Source organism: Pan paniscus, chromosome 6, assembly GCF_029289425.2.
Source record: "Pan paniscus chromosome 6, NHGRI_mPanPan1-v2.0_pri, whole genome shotgun sequence".
Lineage (NCBI taxonomy): Eukaryota > Metazoa > Chordata > Mammalia > Primates > Hominidae > Pan > Pan paniscus.
In genome coordinates, this window is record NC_073255.2 from 43,020,889 (window position 1) to 43,042,240 (window position 21,352).

The 21,352-nt window shown below is 38.3% G+C and overlaps 1 protein-coding gene across 10 annotated transcripts in view; it reads left to right on the forward strand.

The window, feature by feature from the left end:
- STARD3NL (STARD3 N-terminal like) overlaps window positions 1-21,352 on the forward strand; it is a 52,451-nt gene that overhangs the window by 14,471 nt on the left and 16,628 nt on the right. For 3 of the 10 annotated variants that reach the window (XM_063606208.1, XM_063606202.1, XM_063606203.1), the window contains 2 exons: window positions 9,028-9,280; window positions 14,780-15,047. In XM_063606208.1, the coding sequence (XP_063462278.1) occupies window positions 14,823-15,047 (225 nt within the window). In that variant the 5' untranslated portion in view covers window positions 9,028-9,280; window positions 14,780-14,822. Of the gene's footprint in view, window positions 1-5,537; window positions 5,693-9,027; window positions 9,281-14,763; window positions 15,048-21,352 lie in introns of all 10 variants that reach the window. The other 7 variants (XM_008967848.6, XM_063606207.1, XM_034963955.3 and 4 more) reach the window with 4 other exon arrangements.

Sequence of the window (21,352 nt, forward strand, 5' to 3'; positions counted from 1 at the left end):
TAAATTTAATATGCTTCTCTAAAAAATCGGCTGCTGTCAACTAAGTGCTTTTTTAAAAAAATGAACTAATGCTTAATATTTGGAAAATTTCCTGTTACAATTCAGATTTCTGGCTTCCACTGATAAATATAAGTCTGCCCTCTCTTTCCACACATATAGCCCCTGAAGATCGGGCGCACACTCCTCTCCTGTTTGTTCCTCCTTGTCTTCTGAGGCCAACTGTCAGTTTCCAATTTTCTTTCAGCTTACATTGTTGTTGTTGTTTTTTTTATGTCAGGGATGTGTTTCTCCCTGGCTCTTTCCAAAATCCTTCCCTCTCTATGTGTTTCTCTGTGTCTCTTTCAGAATAAGAGACTTAGCCACATTTTAAGAGAGTGAAACAGATATCCACTTGGAAATGAAGAGTTGTCCTACAAAATTTGAAATTATGCAAGTTCCTCCTGCCACCTGCCTCCAATTAAAAACCAATCAAAATGTACATAATTTCAAAGCTTTTGGCCTAAATGAATTGTAAGTTGTGTTCGCGCATGCTTTTGAAATGCAGTGAAACGTTTTAATGAGTAAACAGAAATGTCTGTCCTCCTATTAGGATTAGTTTTTTGTTGTTGTTGTTGTTGTTGTTGTTGTTATTTTGAGATGGAGTCTCGCTTTGTCGCCCAGGCTGGAGTGTAGTGGTGCGATCTCGGCTCACTACAATCTCTGCCTCCTGGGTTCACGCCATCCTCCTGCCTCAGACTCCCGAGTAGCAGGTACTACAGGCACCCACCACCACGCCCGGCTAATTTTTTGTATTTTTAGTAGAGACGGGGTTTCACTGTGTTAGCCAGGATGTTCTTGATCTCCTGACCTCATGATCCACCCGCCTTGGCCTCCCAGAGTGCTGGGATTAGAGGCGTGAGCCACTGCGCCCAGCCAGGATTAGTTTTTATCTATATGTGTTTTGAATTATGTGAGGTTTTAGGAATAAGCTCTGATATGTTTGTCTGACTTGTGGGAGCGGTTGTGAGGTTTAAATGACATAATGTATCTTAAGTACTCAGCATTGTGCCTGACACAGTAAGTCCCAGTGTGAGGAAGCTCTATTCATTTTGTTATTGTTAATATATGATATACAATGTTATGTAATATATAATTATGTTATATTAATATGTGTGGTTAGTTTATACTTTTGTCCTGTAGTATGTTGCAATCTTTAATATTCTTGTGTTGTTACATGTTCTTGTTCAGATAATGTCAGTATTATCCTAGCTTTATTTAATAATAGGATAGATTTCCTTTTTAACATTCTGAATCAATATGTAGGATTTTGTCTTTTATTTCAAATATTGAAATGCCCATAAAACTGTCTGACTCCAGTCCCTTTGCTAGGTAATTATTTTTCACTATTCTTTTTCTGGAATGGTTTATTCTATTCAGGTCATTTGCTTCTTCTTAGTGTAATTTATATATTTCCAGAGTATTGACTTTAGTTATGGTTTTCAAATGGAATTAAAATATTACTTATACTTTGAAAATGACCTCTTCTATAGTGGTACTTGTATTCCTTTATTAGTACTCCCTTTATTAGTACTTTACATTTGCCCTTTTAAAGGACCGATCATTGGATTTATCTATATATTTTAAATGTGTTTATGAAGTGTTCATCAGGCACAAAAGTAGAGTTTTTGTTATAAAGAATCACATTTTTCCCACTCCCCAGCTTGCAACAGTTATCATCATCCTCCTTTTGGATTTACTAATTGTATTCATTGTTTTTCTTTTTTCTTTTCTATCCTTTTCCATATAGAATAGTTGCAGCTTTCTAACCTTATTATTTAAATGCCGAATTATTTAATTTTATTCTTTATTTTAAAAGTAGTAAATTACTTTAAGGTAGTGATTTTGATAGTAAGCCCAAGTTTACAGCTTTCCATTGTTTTTACTGTCATTTTTTTCCAATAGTTTGTTTTACTTTTTAAATATTTTTATCTCAATGTTATTTTAGTAAATAGTACTATGTTATGGAAGTCTATTTTATGCACTGCTCATTCTCTATAGAGTTCCTTATTGCAAGATTTAGTACGTGTTTTTTGGTCTAGTTTTGTGATCATTTTTATAAATATGGCTTACCTCCTCAACATAGTATATAGTCTATGACTGTAAAGTTAAAAAATAATTATCTGTCTTAAAAATTTTAATTATAGTATTGAAATAATCTGTATTCATATCATTAAAATATCAAATAGGCTAAAAAAGTAAATGTCGAAACCTTTCATTGTGATTATAATCTTCCATTTACATAGCATTTGCCTTTTTTTGTTTTTAAAACATTTTGTATCTCTGTTCTTTCTGATAAAGCATACACTGATACTGAGTGGTGAATATTAAGCCTAATTTTATATATATATTTGGACTGAGTCTCGCTCTGTAGACCAGGCTGGAGTGCAGTGGCACAGTCTCGGCTCACTGCAACCTCCGCCTCCCTGTTCAAGTGATTCTCCTGCCTCAGCCTCCTGAGTCGCTGGGAGTACAGGCGCACGTCACCATGCCTGGCTAATTTTTATATTTTTATTAGAGATGGGTTTTACCATGTTGGCCAGGCTGGTCTCGAACTCCTGACCCCATGTGATCCACATGCCTCGGCCTTTCACAATGATGAGATTACAAGCGTGAGCCACTGCCCCTGGCCACACTTATCAGTTTTTAAAAATCCCAGTGTTAGCCATACTTGCTGAGTTGAAAGAATATGTGTCAGAATTTGCAGAGCTTAATTATGCACCTTGAGTTATTGTGGACTTATTAAAAGCCTTTGTGTGAGCTGTGAACCTCATCTGACTTTTATTGGTGTGAATTAGTAATCATACCCAAATACTTGCAAGTCAGAATAAACAAATTATTGTATAGTCAAGTTCAGTGATTCTAGCTTTGCTTTGAGCTTGCTAACTGTAGTCCACTTAATAATTCCAGTTAAGGAAAATTATTGATAATTACCTGTAAGTTTATAAAGAGATACTGGGGGAATATCTGAGTGATGATACAACCTTTCTATAATTCTTTTTTTGGAATTACCACTTGCATACCATGTACAGAATGTGCGAGTATTTTGTAATAGCTATCCATCATTTAGATTGTGTCTGAATAATATCTCTAGAAGTTCCCAAAGAGTAGTTTGTAGCTGATGGTGCCAATGTAGGTCATTAGAAATATCTAGACTCCATCTCCCAAGAAACTACTCCGTATTATCACATTGGTGACATTATTCGTGTTTGAACCCAGACCTTCTCCTTGTTAACTGAGAAACCTGATTAGTCAGCAGCTTAAAGAGCCCACTTGCAAGTGGCTTTGCCTTGCATGAGTAGGCTCATGTCTCAGTGTCTGCAGTGAACACCTTAACTGCCATGTGGACTGAATGTTTACTTCAACCTGACCAGCCTGTTGTTTCCTTATGTAAAATGTTACATCTTAATCAGAAACATGGAATTAGAAAAAGGATGTGGGAGGCATGCAGAGGATTATTAAATTAAATTGTTGTCAATTAATTATAGGAATCACTTGGCCAATGGATGGGAGATAGTTGATGCAGTGTCACATTGGATCATGACACTCCTTTTCCTGTGTTTTCCTGGCTGACCCATCCTCTTTCTGATGGGCACATTCCCTCTTCTCCTCTTTAGACTTGAGCATGTGCCTGTCAGCTTGTTCTCATTGCTTGGCTTGTGAGCTATTTTGTTTCTTTGAGGATATAGCACATCTACTGTGATTCATTATGTGTTTTTTTAATAGTGTAACTCTCAGTATTCCTTTGTTTCAAAATTATTCCCCATTGTAGACCTGATGATACGTATCTATGGAATGCTTTGTAGAGTTTCATACATAAACTTCTTTTTCTCTGTTTCTTTTTTTAAAATTTCACTCGTTTTCACTTGGCACATTAGGAATTTGCTGACAAAATTTGATTCTTTGACTCCAGAAATATTTTTTAATTTGAAGTAATACCAAATAACTGGCCGAGTGAGTTTATTTAAATGCCTTATAGAATTTTTCACATAATATTTTGAGATGACTGGTTTTTACCCAGATTTCTCTATATAGTAGCTTTCTATTGCCTCAGCTATTAATTTGGATGTAATTTATGAAATAAATTTTTAGAAAAAATATTTCTAAAATTGGGACTACTGGATTTAAATTTTAAACGCCTGTTTTTTTCTGGACATTGTATTTAATATGGATCATATATGGCACACAGGAAAACAAGGCTGCTTTGAAATGTCAACGTAATTGTAATGGGCAGTTCGCCAAAGAAAGATTTGTTTGCTTTTGGCTTTATGAAACTTTTCCTGTAGAGCTTCGTGGTGAAGCTTCTCAGACTCAGGAGGCTGGAGTGTCACACACATGCATCAGCTCCCTAACCTTGCCCACTGCCAGTCCTTTCCCTGTGAATTTCTGATCCTGTGAGATAGCATTACCTTTTTTCTCTTTCTTTCTCTTTCTTTCTTTCTTTCTTTCTTTCTTTCTTTCTTCTTTCTTTCTTTCTCTTTCTCTCTCTTTCTTTCTTTCCCTCTCTCTTTCTCTCTTTCTTTCATTTTTTTTTTCTTTCAGGGCCTTGCTCTGTCTCCCAAGCTAGAGTGCAGTGGCGTAATCTTAGCTCACTGCAGGCTGGAACTTCTGGGCTCAGGTGATCCTCCTGCCTCAGCCTCCCGAGTAGCTAAGACTACAAGTCTACACTGCCATACCCAGCTAATTTTTAAATATTTTGAAGAGATGAGGACTCACTGTGTTGCCCAGGCAGCTCTCAAACTACTTAGCCTCCCAAAGTGCCAGGATTATATTTGTGAGCCACTGTGCCCAGCCACTTGTTTCTTTTTTTAAGAATAGCTTATCTACAAACCATCTTTGAGGTGTTTTCAAAATGTAGACAGCCTCATATAGGCAGACATTAAGCAGAACTTTTTATTTTATCTAAGTTTGAATTACTGGTTGAATTTGACATATCAGTTTCCAGGTCTTGTTAGCATGCCATAATGTTCCTCATGTCACATGGGTGCCTTTAGAATATGAAGGTGACGCTGTCTTGCTGTGTTTTAGTACTCTGGATTAGCTTCCTTCCCACATCTCTCTTCTCTATGCATGCTTATTTTTAAAGCATCTGTGTTTTTTCAGGCCTCTTTCTCATACTAGCAAGGTAAGTTTATAAATGTCAGGTTATTCCCTCACTGTTCCCATTTCCTACTTCTAGCTGCTTCACCTCGGAAGGTGAGGGCTCTAAACAGGACTTTTGTATCATTAACCAGGTCTCATAACAGTTGGGGGCCTTGCAAGACAGCCAGCTCAGGCTGCTTCCTGCTTCCAGGGGCACCCAGTCCCAGGATACAGTGGTCACAGCCATGGCAGTCTGTCCTTTGGGACTCTCAAATCCCATGACTGTATTTCGCACACCATGTGAACACTTCTTGATGTGTCTCCTACTTTCTTCTGTGAATCTGGGGTAAGGCAGGACGATAGAGAGGAAAGAGCCAAGTTTTAATCCTAACTATACACTATCTTGAAATATCTCTTAGATGGATCCATGTAGGCCCCACCGTTTTTGCCTGTAAAAAGAGTCAGAAAGATCAGGCTGGCAAAGTCAATTGCCTCCAGGCTAGGTGAAGATTGAGGCCAACTGGAGAGTGCGTGCCCCACTGAAAGTGGTCAGCAGCTTGGCTTTATTATCATGGTAAGAGAATGCAGACCTGGTGATTCTATATCTTTTGACTTTTCAAGAGAAGCTGGAAATCTGGGTAAAAAATAATTAATTAAAATGTTAGCAGTTAAGTCAGTATCTTAAGAAACACTGTACAAGACCAAGAAAACATGTCTCTAAGCCAAATCATCTCCAAAGACCTTTAGCTAAGATGATGACTAAGGCCTTTCTAAATTAAATATTTTTAATGTCTATTATTCTAACATTCTTTTGGAGGAAAACATACAGTGTCCTGGCTGCTGCCATAAGTAGTGCTGAGAAGGCTGGGTGGTTGGGTTGAGAGACTTGGCTTGGCTGTCAACAGGAGGTGCACAGTCTCTCTCTTCTCCTCCTAGGAAGGCTGAGAGATTGTGGGGCTCCTGTAAAATGCAAGTAGTGGTAGCTCCTGCTCCATAGCAGCTGCTGTCCCCCATCTGGGTAGTGTCACTTCTGTGTGGAAGCAGATGGAGCTGATGTTTTGACCCGGCTCTGTACCCATCATGAGGTACAGCCTAGATCAGGTGAAATTCAGGCAGTGTACAGACCTGTGAGCTTGAGAATAAATGTATAGGTTACTTTAAGCCATTGAGTTTTTAGTGATTTGTTAATGTAGCATAAATAGAAATAGCTGACTGATAATATAGTATAGAGGAGGATAGTTACACATTGGTATAAAACAAGACATCAATCTCTTTTTCAGAAAACAACCAAAGGGGATTCTCATCTTCTCACCCAAATGTTTTTCTTTATTTTCTAATTCTTCACTCCCATACTTCCCACACAGTTGGGATAAATTCTGAATTGCAGATTTAGCTTCCTGTGTATACAGCCAATCAATACTTAGCACCCTCTTTAGAGAGGTATGGCTTTCCTTAAGCCAACCCCAGAGAGGATCTCAGTACCCCGGATTGAATATTTAATACTTCTGAAATGACATCTGGAAAAATACCCAAGCTTTTCCTCAGAAACAAAAACAAACAGTTGTAATCTCCTGAATTCAACAGAGATTGCTGAGAGCCTACTCTCTGCTAGTATATGTGCTAGATGCTAGATAGAATTTATGTAGTTGATGTTTGTTCTGTCGTGTGCTGTGGTCAAATTCAGAGCCTTTAAGGAATATACTAGTTAGTGGGAGAGGCAGTGAAGTGGATAATTAAGGCCTAGTGTGGTAAGCAGTATCATTAAGTGGCACATCCACAGACTTAGGGGAGCTTGGGGGAAATGCATCTGACTGCCTGGAGGTTGGAATATGGGGAGCATTCAGAAAAGTCTCTCTGAAGGAACTCACCCCGTACTTCAGCTTTCTGAAGGATATGGTTAGGATGAAATCCAATAACCAGACAGTAGAAAGTGGCTGTAAGGAATGATCCTTCTCTTTACTCATTAAAAGGAAGGGCTCTTTCTCAATGAGTGTCAGAATCACATGGTTCAGGTATTGGGGATTAACCAAGAGCCACATGTGATATTGGTGCATATGCCCACCAAAAATTTATAACTTGATTGTGTATGAAAATTCCATGACACTTTTTCTGCACTTTCTCAGACTCTCTTGGCATTGCCTCAAGAACCTGCAGCCACTGGCTTTGCTGGACAGGCAGCTCTAATCTAGTCTGTGGGGTTCCAGCACCTAGGCTAGCCAGTCCCACACCCAGTTTTTGTATCTTCCCTCAAGACTCAAATGAAATGCCATCCCAGAAATGTGTAATCTGGCTTTAAGAGAGGCTACCTTGGGCAGATGAAGCAACTAGAAATGTAGTAGAGTTAACTCACTGTCAGGAGGAATTTGACAGGTGGAAATAGGCAACAAGAAGCAGCTGGGTAGATGTAGTCCTCCCCACTGTTCCCCTCAAAGCCCCCACCCCAGACTGCTCTGAGGCATGGTTTCTCCATTTCACCCATCTGGAAATGTATCACCTGACTGAATGTACCTGTCTGCCCTTAACCTGCTGTGTCGCTTCAAGGCTGGTGAAGAAGCTAGTGCAGTGCTTCTCGTTCTTCCCTGTTCCACTATTTTTAATTCTCATTTAACCTATATATTTTTTAAGGAACTCAGGCTAAACGTTCTATGTGTTAAGCCTGAGTTCCTTAAAAACATTTAGAAGTGTATCTAGTATATTAACTCAAATACATTTGTATTTAGAATGTTTTAACTCAACAATGAAATGAGTCACAGAAAAAAAAGCCAGTCTTATTTTAAGGGCTAATAATGCAGAAATCAAGAGTTTCCTACAGAGCATAAATTAGCTGATATTTCCTTAGTATTTTTCACCAGTGCTTCCCAAATTTCCCAGTTTACAGTCTGCTTTGTAGGAGTAAGAAAGATTCTTGAGCTCTCCCTTCCCACTAGCCCACAGGCCCTTACCGATCCCCCAAATAGATTATCAATCAGCAGTAATTGTTTTTTTGGGGGGATGGGGAGTAGAGCCTGTCAACTTTGTTGACCTGCTGTTGTGTGCTGCAAGAGGCCATATGTGACTGTTAGTTTCACCAGCAGTAAGGGAGATAGAAGACAAAGATGGCCAAATGTTTCTGAGTTTGAATAGTATGTTTCTAACATGAGTCCCTCAAACTAATTTTTCTTCTTCTCTAATTTTTCTGTTTTTAAGTAAAAGTTTCACTCAAAAAATTAATTCTAGAAGTCTGAACCATATGTTTTCATAACCTAACAGAGATTAACCTTGTCATTGGTTACATCTAGACCAATTAATTCACTGGATTAAGTAGGTAAACTAGAAAGAAAAAGAAAAGCAAGCTCACTCTCCTTTTTACAACTTCCCTTTTTCCCAGAGAAAGATCAGTTTGATTACAGCCAATCTGCTCAGAGATGTCTCTGCTTTGTGTAACTTTTTTTATTGAGGTGAAAGTATCTATAAATTCTTGCTAATTAGCAGTTACACATATACATATGAAAAATAATGTAATGATTCTCATTTCCCAAGCCATGTATTTCCATTGTGTATTTAATGTCTTTTTTTATTTTGAAATATATTTCACATTTCTGAGATTGATACGTTTCTTAATCTTTCTTATTCACAAGAAGTGGGTTTGTGGAAGGAAAAAGGAGTGAAACTAAGAAAATGATTTAATTTCCTTGAAAATGATCTTCCTCCTAAAATCAGTCCTTGGTTTGAATTTTGAATTCGTTCAATTTTCTGTACATATTAGTGAATTTAATAATTTAAATTAATTTTAAAATATAGCTGCTAATTATTAGACTGGCTTAGAATTATTTGAGTTGCTTTTTCATAATGTAGGATATATTGTTGCAAAAATATGTGTGTATTCATTCATCCAGATTTCTTTTTTTTGTTTGTTTTGTTTTGAGACAGGGTCTTACTCTGTTGCCCAGGCTGGAGTGCAGTGGCACCATCTCAGCTCACTGGAGCGTCTGCCTCCAGGTTCAAGTGATTCTCCTGCCTCAGCATCCCAAGTAGCTGGGACTACAGGTGTGCACTACCACTCCTGTCTAATGTTTGTATTTTTTGGTAGAGACAGGGTTTCCCTATGTTGGCCAGTCTGGTCTTGAACTGCTGGCCTCAAGTGATCTGCCCGCCTCGGCCTCCTAAAGTGCTGGGATTACAGGTATGTGCCACTGCACCCGGCTTCAGCTATTTTCTTAAACTTAAAATATGTGTTTCATCACAAAAGATGTATTAATTACATTCATATTTACTTACTGTTTCAGAATTAACTCCTAGAAGTCTGACAGGTGGTAGTGCTTTGCAAGCTTTGTGTTAAGAGCTGCTACTGGGGAATATGTTGTTGCTGTACCTTCCACTAGGGTGGCATTGATCTCATTAAGACAGAAATTATGTAAGAATGCTTTTAATTTGGGAGCTTATTATTTTCTTTCCTTTTACTAAATGCTTAAGTGGCTTCTTACTGAGTTTTTCAAAATGCTTTGCTGATTTGCTGACTCTGAGGAAACAAATTGAATGACAGAGACACATTACCTGATGTTGCCTATATTGGCAGAAAAGAAAGGGAAAGGCTGCTTAGGGTTCTGAGGACATCTGTACAGAACCCCAGCAAAGTGATGTTTGAATTTAGTGCCTCTCATTGTAAACATATAACAAGTGCAAAAAGTGTGAAAAAGGCCAAAGGAGGGGGAAAATATAATCTCATTAGTCTGAGAGAATCATTGGTAATATCTGATATATTTCTTTTTTTTAACATTTTTATTTTTTTATTTTTTATTTTTATTATACTTTAAGTTTTAGGATACATGTGCACAACGTGCAGGTTAGTTACATATGTATACATGTGCCATGTTGGTGTGCTGCACCCATTAACTCATCATTTACATTAGGTATATCTCCTAATGCTATCCCTCCCCCCACCCCCTACCCCACAACAGGCCCCGGTGTGTGATGTTCCCCTTCCTGTGTCCAAGTGTTCTCATTGTTCAATTCCCACCTATGAGTGAGAACATGCGGTGTTTGGTTTTTTGTCCTTGTGATAGTTTGCTGAGAATGATGGTTTCCAGCTTCATCCATGTCCCTACAAAGGACATGATCTCATCATTTTTTATGGCTGCATAGTATTCCATGGTGTATATGTGCCACATTTTCTTAATCCAGTCTATCATTGTTGAACATTGGGGTTGATTCCAAATCTTTGCTATTGTGAATAGTGCTGCAATAAACATACATGTGCAAGTTGGAAAACACTCTGCAGGATATTATCCAGGAGAACTTCCCCAATCTAGCAAGTCAGGCCAACATTCAAATTCAGGAAATACAGAGAATGCCACAAAGATACTCCTCGAGAAGAGCAATTCCAAGACACATAATTGTCAGATTCACCGAAGTTGAAATGAAGGAAAAAGTGTTAAGGGCAGCCAGAGAGAAAGGTCGGGTTACCCACAAAGGGAAGCCCGTCAGACTAACAGCTGATCTCTCGGCAGAAACCCTACAAGCCAGAAGAGAGTGGGGGCCGATATTCAACCTTCTTAAAGAATTTTCAACCCAGAATTTCATATCCAGCCAAACTAAGCTTCATAAGTGAAGGAGAAATAAAATACTTTACAGATAAGCAAATGCTGAGAGATTTTGTCACCACCAGGCCTGCCCTACAAGAGCTCCTGAAGGAAGCACTAAACATGGAAAGGAACAACCGATACCAGCCACTGCAAAAACATGCCAAATTGTAAAGACCATCGAGGCTAGAAGGAAACTGCATCAACTAACGAGCAAAATAACCAGCTAACATCATAATGACAGGATCAAATTCACACATAACAATATTAACCTTAAATGTAAATGGGCTAAATGCTCCAATTAAAAGACACAGACTGGCAAATTGGATAAAGAGTTAAGACCCATCAGTGTGCTGTATTCAGGAAACCCATCTCACGTGCAGAGACACACATAGGCTCAAAATAAAGGGATGGAGGAAGATCAACCAAGCAAATGGAAAACAAAAAAAGGCAGGGGTTGCAATCTTAGGCTCTCATAAAACAGACTTTAAACCAAGAAAGATCAAAAGAGACAAAGAAGGCCATTACATAATGGTAAAGGGATCAATTCAACAAGAAGAGCTAACTATCCTAAATATATATGCACCCAATACAGGAGCACCCAGATTCATAAACATAAAGCAAGTCCTTAGAGACTTACAAAGAGACTTAGACTCCCACACAATAATAATGGGAGATTTTAACACCCCACTGTCAACATTAGACAGATCAATGAGACAGAAAGTTAACAAGGATATCCAGGAATTGAACTCAGCTCTGCACCAAGCAAACCTAATAGACGTCTACAGAACTCTCCACCCCAAATCAACAGAATATACATTCTTCTCAGCACCACAGTGCACTTATTCCAAAATTGACCACATAGTTGGAAGTAAAGCACTCCTCAGCAAATGTAAAAGAACAGAAATTATAACAAACTGTCTCTCAGACCACAGTGCAATCAAACTAGAACTCAGGATGAAGAAACTCACTCAAAACCGCTTAACTACATGGAAACGGAACAACCTGCTCCTGAATGACTACTGGGTACATAACAAAATGAAGGCAGAAATAAAGATGCTCTTTGAAACCAACAAAAACAAAGACACAACATACCAGAATCTCTGGGACACATTTAAAGCAGTGTGTAGAGGGAAATTTATAGTACTAAATGCCCACAAGAGAAAGCAGGAAAGATCTAAAATTGACACCCTAACATCACAATTAAAAGAACTAGAGAAGCAAGAGAAAACACATTCAAAAGCTAGCAGAAGGCAAGAAATAACTAAGATCAGAGCAGAACTGGAGGAGATAGAGACACAAAAAACCCTTCAAAAAATCAATGAATCCAGGAGCTGGTTTTTTGAAAAGATCAACAAAATTGATAGACCGCTAGCAAGACTAATAAAGAAGAAAAGAGAGAAGAATCAAATAGATGCAATAAAAAATGATAAAGGGGATATCACCACCGATCCCACAGAAATACAAACTACCATCAGAGAATACTATAAACACCTCTACGCAAATAAACTAGAAAATCTAGAAGAAATGGATAAATTCCTCGACACATACACCCTCCCAAGACTAAACCAGGAAGAAGTTGAATCTCTGAATAGACCAATAACAGACTCTGAAATTGAGGCAATAATTAATAGCTTACCAACCAAAAAAAGTCCAGGACTAGACGGATTCACAGCCGAATTCTACCAGAGGTACAAGGAGGAGCTGGTACCATTCCTTCTGAAACTATTCCAATCAATAGAAAAAGAGGGAATCCTCCCTAACTAATTTTATGAGGCCAGCATCATCCTGATACCAAAGCCTGGCAGAGATACAACAAAAAAAGAGAATTTTAGACCAATATCCCTGGTGAACATCGATGCAAAAATCCTCAATAAAATACTGGCAAACCGAATCCAGCAACACATCAAAAAGCTTATCCACCATGATCAATTGGGCTTCATCCCTGGGATGCAAGGCTGGTTCAATATCTGATATATTTCATAGGTACCTTCTTATAAGAATTCGGTTTAGGTTTATTTTACAGAGTTCTGAACATACTGTGTGTGTGTGTATTCCATTTAGTATTCGATTTTTAATTTAGTTATCATAACCCAGGCATTTTTTCTAAGTCATTATAAATGCTTCATAAACATTTATTTTAGTGACTATACTGTGGCTATACCATGATTTATCTAATTATTCTAATTAGTTATTTAGGTTGTTTTCTAATTGATACTATTATAGATACCTTATGATAAAGTCTTTTAATATGGATTTTTATTGAAATATAATATACACTATTCAGTTGTGTATACATGTATATACTATATAGCATTTTGAATTTTTCATGAGCCAACACATGACTAAAACTACTGTGTACATCAATAAATTATCACTAAATGAACACAACTATGTTACCACTACTCAGGTAAAGAAATAGAACTTTACCAAGTCCCCTAAATATGCCCTCTACCCTCTGCCTTCTAATCACTGTTTCTTCCCTCTTTCTTGAAGATAATCACTAACCTGACCTTTAAGGCCATAGATCAGTTTTTGCTTTGAAGGTCTGTAGTTTGATTAATTTCATTTAGATTTAGGGTTACAAGATCAGGAAGTATGGAGGTTTTAAAGTATCTTATTTCACATAATCAAACTGCCTTCATAAATGCTGTGCCATTTTACCACCACATTGTTAAAAAGTATGAGAAAGACTTTTGTTCCTGAGTGTGGAAAGGAAGAGAAATCAGGGTCAAGTGTAAAGAGACGAAGTTCTGGACAGTGAATAATAGGACCAAATGGGATCATATTGCTTTAGGGAAATCTCAGCTGTCTGTTTCTAAATTCTATTTTATGGCTTTGAAAATCCTCTTCTTTACCTAGACATTGCCAGTCATTGTGGCAGAAAGAAAGGAGAGCGTGGTGAGCCACGTACTGGCGATTCATGTACCAGCTCTGGACACAAGTGGCATATGAACTTCTGCCCACGTTACATGCCACGTTCATGGCTAAAGAACAGATATGAGTTCAGTAGAGCCAGGAGTATATAATCCCACAGGGAGAGGTCCTACAGGAAAGGAAACTAGGCTGCTTGACAATCATACCATCCACCACACTTTGTTTAATGTCTTTGTCCCATCCATAAGCAGATCAGATTATTTGGATTACTCATTTTTAATTTTTATTATAAAAGTGCCCTCTGGTCTTGAGGGGCCTGCATCTCTGTATAGGACTATATCTTCTGTAATTATTGGTCGGGTGGTTTGCATAGTGCTAAACTTTTTGTTTAGTGTGTGCACTTCTTTTCCAAGAAGAGGCCTAGAAACAAGAAAATGCTTGTTCATTAAGAGGATGGGGAAATGCTAACTAACTTTAGTTTATAAGGTACTTTTGATGGAAAGAAATTCCTCCTCAGGAAGTAAGGATATTTGTGTGATTTTTGTTTTTCGTTTGAGGCAGTGTCTTGCTCTGTTACCCAGGCTGGAGTCCAGTGGCATGATCATAGCTCACTATAACCTCAACTCCTGGGCTCAAGCGATCCTCCTATGCAGCTCCTGAGTAGTTAGGACTATAGGCATGTGCTGCCATGCGCAGCTGATTTTTCTTTTTTCTTTTTTGTACAGACAGGACCTTGCTATATTGCCCAGGCTTGGAAATAAGCTTTTTTATAGCTAATTTACACATTCTGCTTACATGCTCCAGGAAAGCATTCAGTAAATGATTTTCTAGCCCATGCACAGTTATACTTACAGGACTGTGGAGGTTTTCTCCCTGTCACAGCAAGGTAACTGAGTCGTTCACCAAGAGGTTTGGTCCAGGTCATCAGGAACACCTTTCAGTTGTAGCTAACATCCTGCCTTCACCCTTTCCTACAGTCAGTTTGCTTCTTCTCTATTGCCATTCTTTACTAAACAGCTATTTTGTAGTATTGCTCTAAAACATTATGTGTTGCTTCTCATTTCTCTTTCTCTTTATGTCTTCATGAAAACATAAATCAGTCAAGGTACTCTGTTGTTCAGTTAGAGAAATAGTTGCACAGTGGAGAGGGTTGCACAGTTATATTTGATCAGCTTGGATTTAACATGGTGTCTCTTTTTTATTTCCCAACGGTGTCTTCTCTTTAGGGATGGTGAGGTTGGAAAAAGGCTCCTGTAACCCTCCTCCAGGATGAACCACCTGCCAGAAGACATGGAGAACGCTCTCACCGGGAGCCAGAGCTCCCATGCTTCTCTGCGCAACATCCATTCCATCAACCCCACACAACTCATGGCCAGGATTGAGTCCTATGAAGGAAGGGAAAAGAAAGGCATATCTGATGTCAGGAGGACTTTCTGTTTGTTTGTCACCTTTGACCTCTTATTTGTAACGTTACTGTGGATAATAGAGTTAAATGTAAGTTGGTGGTTCTTTCATAACTTTTTAAGAAGTGTTTCGAGAGACAACAGGGTTTTTTTGTTCGTTTCTCTTATCATTTGTTTCATTTAGTAATTTCCATCTTTTTCCAAATGAAGCCATTGCTTTTCTCCTCCTGATTTGGACCTTTCTTGTTCTTTAATATTATTGTTTAAGGCAAATGTGATCAGTTTAAAACTCATGTTGTCTGGGGTTTTGAAATTTGAATTCCTGGTATTTTGCTCTGTAACAGGAGTTGACAAACTATAGGCTGTAAGACAAATTCAGTAGGCCTGTTTTAATAAAGTTTTATTGGAACGTGACCAGGCCTGTCTGTTTACATATTGTTTATGGCTGGCTTTTGCACTGAGTAGTTGCAGTTGAATAGTTGTGACAGAGACCCTCTGACCCACAAAGGCAAAAATATTTGTTCTCTAGTCTTTTTCAGAAAAAGTTTACCCATCCTTCCTCCAGAAAATGTAGAATGCTTTTGGAATATGTTTTAGATGTTTCATGTACTTTTCTAGTTCCCAGGTTTAAGATTCTGCATATGTTTGTTCTTTACTTTCTTGCAAAGAGATTACTTGTTTATATTTCATCGGAAAAGTTGTCCTGGAGGCATTTGGAGGTTTATGCAGTTATTCTGTATTACCAACTAATTGTTTAGACCAGTACTGTCCAATAGAAATATAATGCAAACTATTAAATATGTAATTTAAAATTCTCTAGTTGCCACATTAATAAAAATCAAACAGATGAAACTCATTTTAATAATATTTTTTTATTTAACCCAATATATGTGTTTTCTTCCCAAAGCCTTTGGTCTGATTGTTTACATTTCTTACTAACCAATAGGTGAGCTCCTCCGGGAGGTTTTCCTCACAAGCAAAAAGTGTCTGCTTTCCTATTTTCAGCAGTTCATTTATTTCCAGGAAATGTTTGCTAAGACCTAGGTAGTAATCATTATTCCCTGTTGTTTATTTTTAGGGGGTTACTCTTTGCTAGGCACAGTGCTAGATGTTTTATGAGAATTTATTATAATACAAAAATATGAAAAGATGCTGAGATTCCTGTTTGAAAATTATTTAAAATTTTGCCTTTTAACAGCAAGAAGCAACATCTTAATCTAATTTTTGATTAGTATTCTAATTCATAGCATAATTTCAATTCTAAACTCTACTCTCTTAATAATTAGGGTCACTGAATCTCATTTAATTTCATCATGAATCCTAATAGAGGAACTAAACTCGTTATGAAAGCAGACAGTTACATTAGAAAATAATATTTGTCCCATAATCACAGTGACATGGAACATGAGTCCACTGTTAAGTTTCTGTTTACAGATTTTTCTTCTGTTAATTTTGCACTGTGGGATGTTAAGTTTTGTTTATAATCAGACAGCCCAGTGATATGACATAGTAATTTAGAGTCTCTTTTTGCTATGTGTTCCACATGTGCACATTAAAGAAAATATTTTAATTAATGTATATTTTAAAGGAGTAATATGATTTCAAAACTGTAGCTATGTAATGAGAGATGAAAAGGAAATGCGTCTTTTTTTTTTTCTTTTTTGAGACAGAGTCTTGCTCTGTCACTCAGGCTGGAGTGCAGTGACACGATCTTGGCTCACGCAACTGCCACCTCCTGGGTTCAAGCAAATCTCTTGCCTCAGCCTCCAGAGTAGCTGGGACTACAGGGCGCACACCATCACGCCTTGCTAACTTTTTGTATTTTTAGTAGAGACAGGGTTTCACCGTGTTGGCCACACTGTTCCCTATCTCCTGACTTCATGATCCACCTGCCTTGCCCTCCCAAAGTGCTGGGATTATAGGTGTGAGCCATCGCGCCTGGCCGGAAATGCATCTTTTAACAGGAAACACATCAGTAGTTTTAAGGGGGCACACTTTAAATTTATTTTAACGTCAACAGCAAGTCCGGGCATTCATTGCTTTGGCTGCTTATATCACTGTATGCCTTTAAATGAGGAAAGTCATGGGGTAGAACTGTGGTGGGGTTCATGGGATCACACTTCTCATTTCTCTCCTTTCTGTTTTATCCAGGGAAGTGGAAATGAAGTAGGCTGCTCCCTGTTCTTGTTCACAGACAAGTTATCTGTTTACATCTGCATGCAACGTGTTATAAATGAAAAATCACCAGGCCTAGCAATTTAGAAATGTGTTTTTATCCTCACTTTTCCACCAACTACTAGTTACCCCAGCTGTAGAATTAAAAGATTGGAAAAGGGTATATGATCAAGCAAGAACATCAGGACTTTTTTTAGTATGATTGTTTTTCGATGCCCAATTTCTAGTTCTACTTGTTTTGAATCGTCAGTCTTGACCTGGCGTTTTCACTACACGCAGTACCATTCATTTTGCTTTGTTGTCTCTCTGTAACTCTCTAATCATTCAAATCCATTTTTTTTAAACATGTCTTTACATTTACCAAATGCCAGAGAACAGCCTTCTAATTCAGGTGTTGCAAGCTCTACCAAAAAAAACTATATGGGATTTAGAGTTTAGCTGAATAAATATGGCACATAATCTTATACTGCCTTGTGATGTAGTCTTTAAAAGAAGAAAGAAAATGTCATAAAGGGTGCTTAGGGCTTTAGAATATGGAGAACCAGCTGTTCTTTGCAATTATAACAATAACCAAACTACTTTGCCTTCATGTATGACTTCCACCTTAGCCACCTTCCCTCCTTGCCACAGGGACCTGACTGGCACCATCCCAGCCTCAAATGCAGGGCTCGGTGAGCCAGAGAAGCCTAACACCACCTTAGTTCATTTTCCTTCTAGAAGATCTTAGGGCTGCTGATCTCTTTTCGGTCAGTCAAAAGGATGGTTTTGATTCCATCCAAGGCCTCATGGTCCACCTTTGAGTAGACTGATTTCCCAAGTTGGATCTGGAATTAATTATGGCTTGCGTTCCCTGAGGACTCTTTTCCCTCTGCAGACTCTCTCCTACACTCTGTAGACAGTGTGAACAGGGATCAAAGTAGTGACAGTTGAAAGGAATTTGGTTTTCTTTTTAGCTTTTGATACTTGATTGAGACTATGGTTCAAAAAAAGCCTTTGTCAATGCTTAGTGACTTTTTTCTTACTATTTTCTAACTGGCGTTCTAGAAAATGTCATAACAGTCCTAATTTGACTTAGAGCTGTCGTGACCAGGTCTTTGGCCTTGGGCAAGCTGTTTAATAAGTTCTCTGGGCCTTTTGATCAATTTAATAAACTAATACTGGTCTTGCCTTCCTCATGGGTCCATGTGAAGATCAAATGGAAAGATGTATACAGCAGCCCCTTTGAAGATACAAAGGTCTGCATGATTATAGTTCATGTAATTTATTAATAACTAAAATAAATTTAACCCAGAAAGAAGAAAAAAATGCAGGTTACTGTTTTCTCACTATTGTTACATTTAAGTTTCAGGTACTTATTACCCTGCTAATTCTGATTCTATTACCTCATTCCTACTATGCTCTGTAAATGGTAATGACCAAGTATAATAGAAATTCAGATGAGGTAGATCAGTGGCTTGGACTGTTTGAGGGAGTGAATGGAAGAGATGGACTGTGAATTGGATTTGGAAGGATAGGTGGCAGTTAAGATGGGAGGATGATCTGGGAAGGATGATCCTTCAGTGTGGGAGCTTGGGGAGAGGGTTTGGAGATCATGGTGCATGGAAGTACTGAGGCAGGAGTGTGTGCTTATGTGTGGGGAGTGCGTGCTCAAGTGCTTGTATTTGGAGGGAACAGGGACAGAGGCTGAGAAAATACTAGCTTGGCTAGAAAGTAAGGTGCCTATTGGAAATGAAATTGAATAGGTAGGCTGGTGCTAGATTATTCAAGTTATTAAAAGATATATAGAAGGATTCGTATTTACTGCAATGGTGAGCTGTTACAGATTCTGGAGCAGATTGGACAACATGATTTTGAGATTTTCCAGAAGTCAGTGACTCACAGTCTACATCACAGCCTCCTTGACCTGTCCAGTTGGATGTCTGACTTAACATGTTTCCCCCAATGCATACACACACCTGCTTTCCCCCTTTTTCATCAGTAAGAAAATGCAGAGACTTAGGCCAAACATGAAAACGCATTTTGATTTGCTTGTTTTGTATTTTTCATGCTTCATATCCAGTCTAAAAGTAAGTCCTATCAAATCTGCCTCTAAAATATATTCAAAATGTGACCACTTCTCTTCTTTTCCACTGTTTCTCCTTTTCCACTGTTTCCCTTCTTTTCCGCTGTTTCCCTTTCTTTTCCACTGTTTCCAGCTTCAACCAAGCCACATTATCACTCATCCAAACTGCACTCCTGGCTGGTCGCCTGCTTCCTCTCACCCTGCAATCCATTCTTCTCACAGTAGCCAGGGTAACCTGTGAAAAACAAAAGTCAGATCATGTCACTTTCTGTTACAGCTCTTCACTGGCAGGCCATGCTTTTAGAATAAAATCCAAATGTCGTACTTTGGCTTGCAGAGGCCCCAGAAGCCTCTCAGACTTCCTCCCCACCCTCTGTTCCTGGCTCACGGTAGATGAGCACACTTGCCTTCTTCTGTTCTCAGAAAGGAATAAGCTCCTTTCTATCTTGGGACCCTTCTACTAATTGTTTCTTCTATATGAAATGATTAATTTCCTTTATCTTTTTTATAGAATTCAACTTCTTATCTTGCTAGTATCAGTTTAAATGTCTTCATTATTCTGTCGCACTGTCCTGCTTCTGTTGTCTGTGTAGCATTTGTTTTCTTATTTGCTGTCTCTCTCACCTTGCCAGAATATAATCTCCATGAAGACATATTATTTTGTTTACTGGAGTATTTCCTATATTTAGAACAGTGCCTGGTGCATAATAGATGCTCAGCAAATATTTGGTGAATGGATAAAGATCATTGTGGCAGTGGTGAGCAGGTGGGACAGATTGGCAGTAAGAACATGAATTCAGAAGCTGTTGCAGGAATGTCATGGAAGGTGGTGGGAATAGGAAGGAAAGAACTAACCTGAGAGTCACTAAAGGAAGGAGTATGAGAAGACTTGTTGATAGGCTGATTTTATCATCCCCAGTATGCAAAGATGACTCTAAAGTTTCCAGTGATGAACTCTAGAAGAGTAGTACCAGAACTGGCTGGGAAGGGATTTTGTGTGAAACTAAAGATAGTTTATTTAAGACATCTTGAGGTAGAGACAAAAATTTTGAAATGAGGATTTAGAGTATAAGTTAGGGATAGAGATATAAATTTTAGATAATGGCTGTTTAAAGCCAACTCCAAATCAGAGCATTTTAAAGTATGCAGATACCAGAGAAAAGCTATGGGCTATTTATTGCAAAACTCTATGGGCTGCTTTGATTCCTGTTCTCCCAGGAATAGCAAGGGGAGTTCTCTATGTGGTAGAGAACCCCTGTTTGCTGTAGGCCGCTTGGAATAATCATTCTTATAATATTCTGGATGTTGACAAGTTTCCTTAGTCTGGAGAGACAGTAATGAGACTAAATGGTTGGGTGTCTTTCAATCATTATTCCTCCTTCCTCCCAGGTTTTCAATTCTATTCATTTGTAGAGGTCTATAGCCAAGCAGGTCTACAGAGCATCCGTACTAATTACAAAGAAATGTAGACCTCCTTAAGGGATTTTAGGGCACAGGACAGTATTTATGGTATGCTTTCATTTTTGCATAACAAATACAAATATGTGAAATGATACCTAAGCTAGGAATACCCTTCCCTATGGCAACTTTCATTCGAATTTGAACCTGGCAAAGGTGTTCCTTAATGTTTTCCCTCTTATCCAGGTCTCTGGTTAACTGTCCTTCCATTGGTCCTCTTTTAAACCCTCTGCATTTGTTTGCTCCCTCTGATCAGGCTAATCCAGGGGCTCTGACAGTTACCCTGCTTGGGTGCTGCATTAGCTGCCGACACATGTCCCCTTACTTGATTTTTTAAAAGTATTATGCTCCATAGTTTCATTTGTCGAATTTTGAGCTCGATAATGTAAGATTTATTTTGACAGTAGCATTGGGAGAGGACAGAAAGTTGTATCAGGTTTGAGTCTAGTACTGTCCTTATTTCATTATCTATTCATGTTAAAAATATATTTAAATTGATAAAAGTGCAGAATCTTTAAATGCCAGGAGAAATAAAAATGAGAAACCACGGAGAATGTTTACACTTCTATCCTGTGTCATGCTAATGGCCATCATTGACGTTTGCCCGGATGTCAGGGGGAGTCTTGGCCTTCCAAGACCTAAGACAGTGGAGCGTGATTAGAAAGTAAGGTAGTCCTGGATAAAGGTGAATTGCCTTCTTT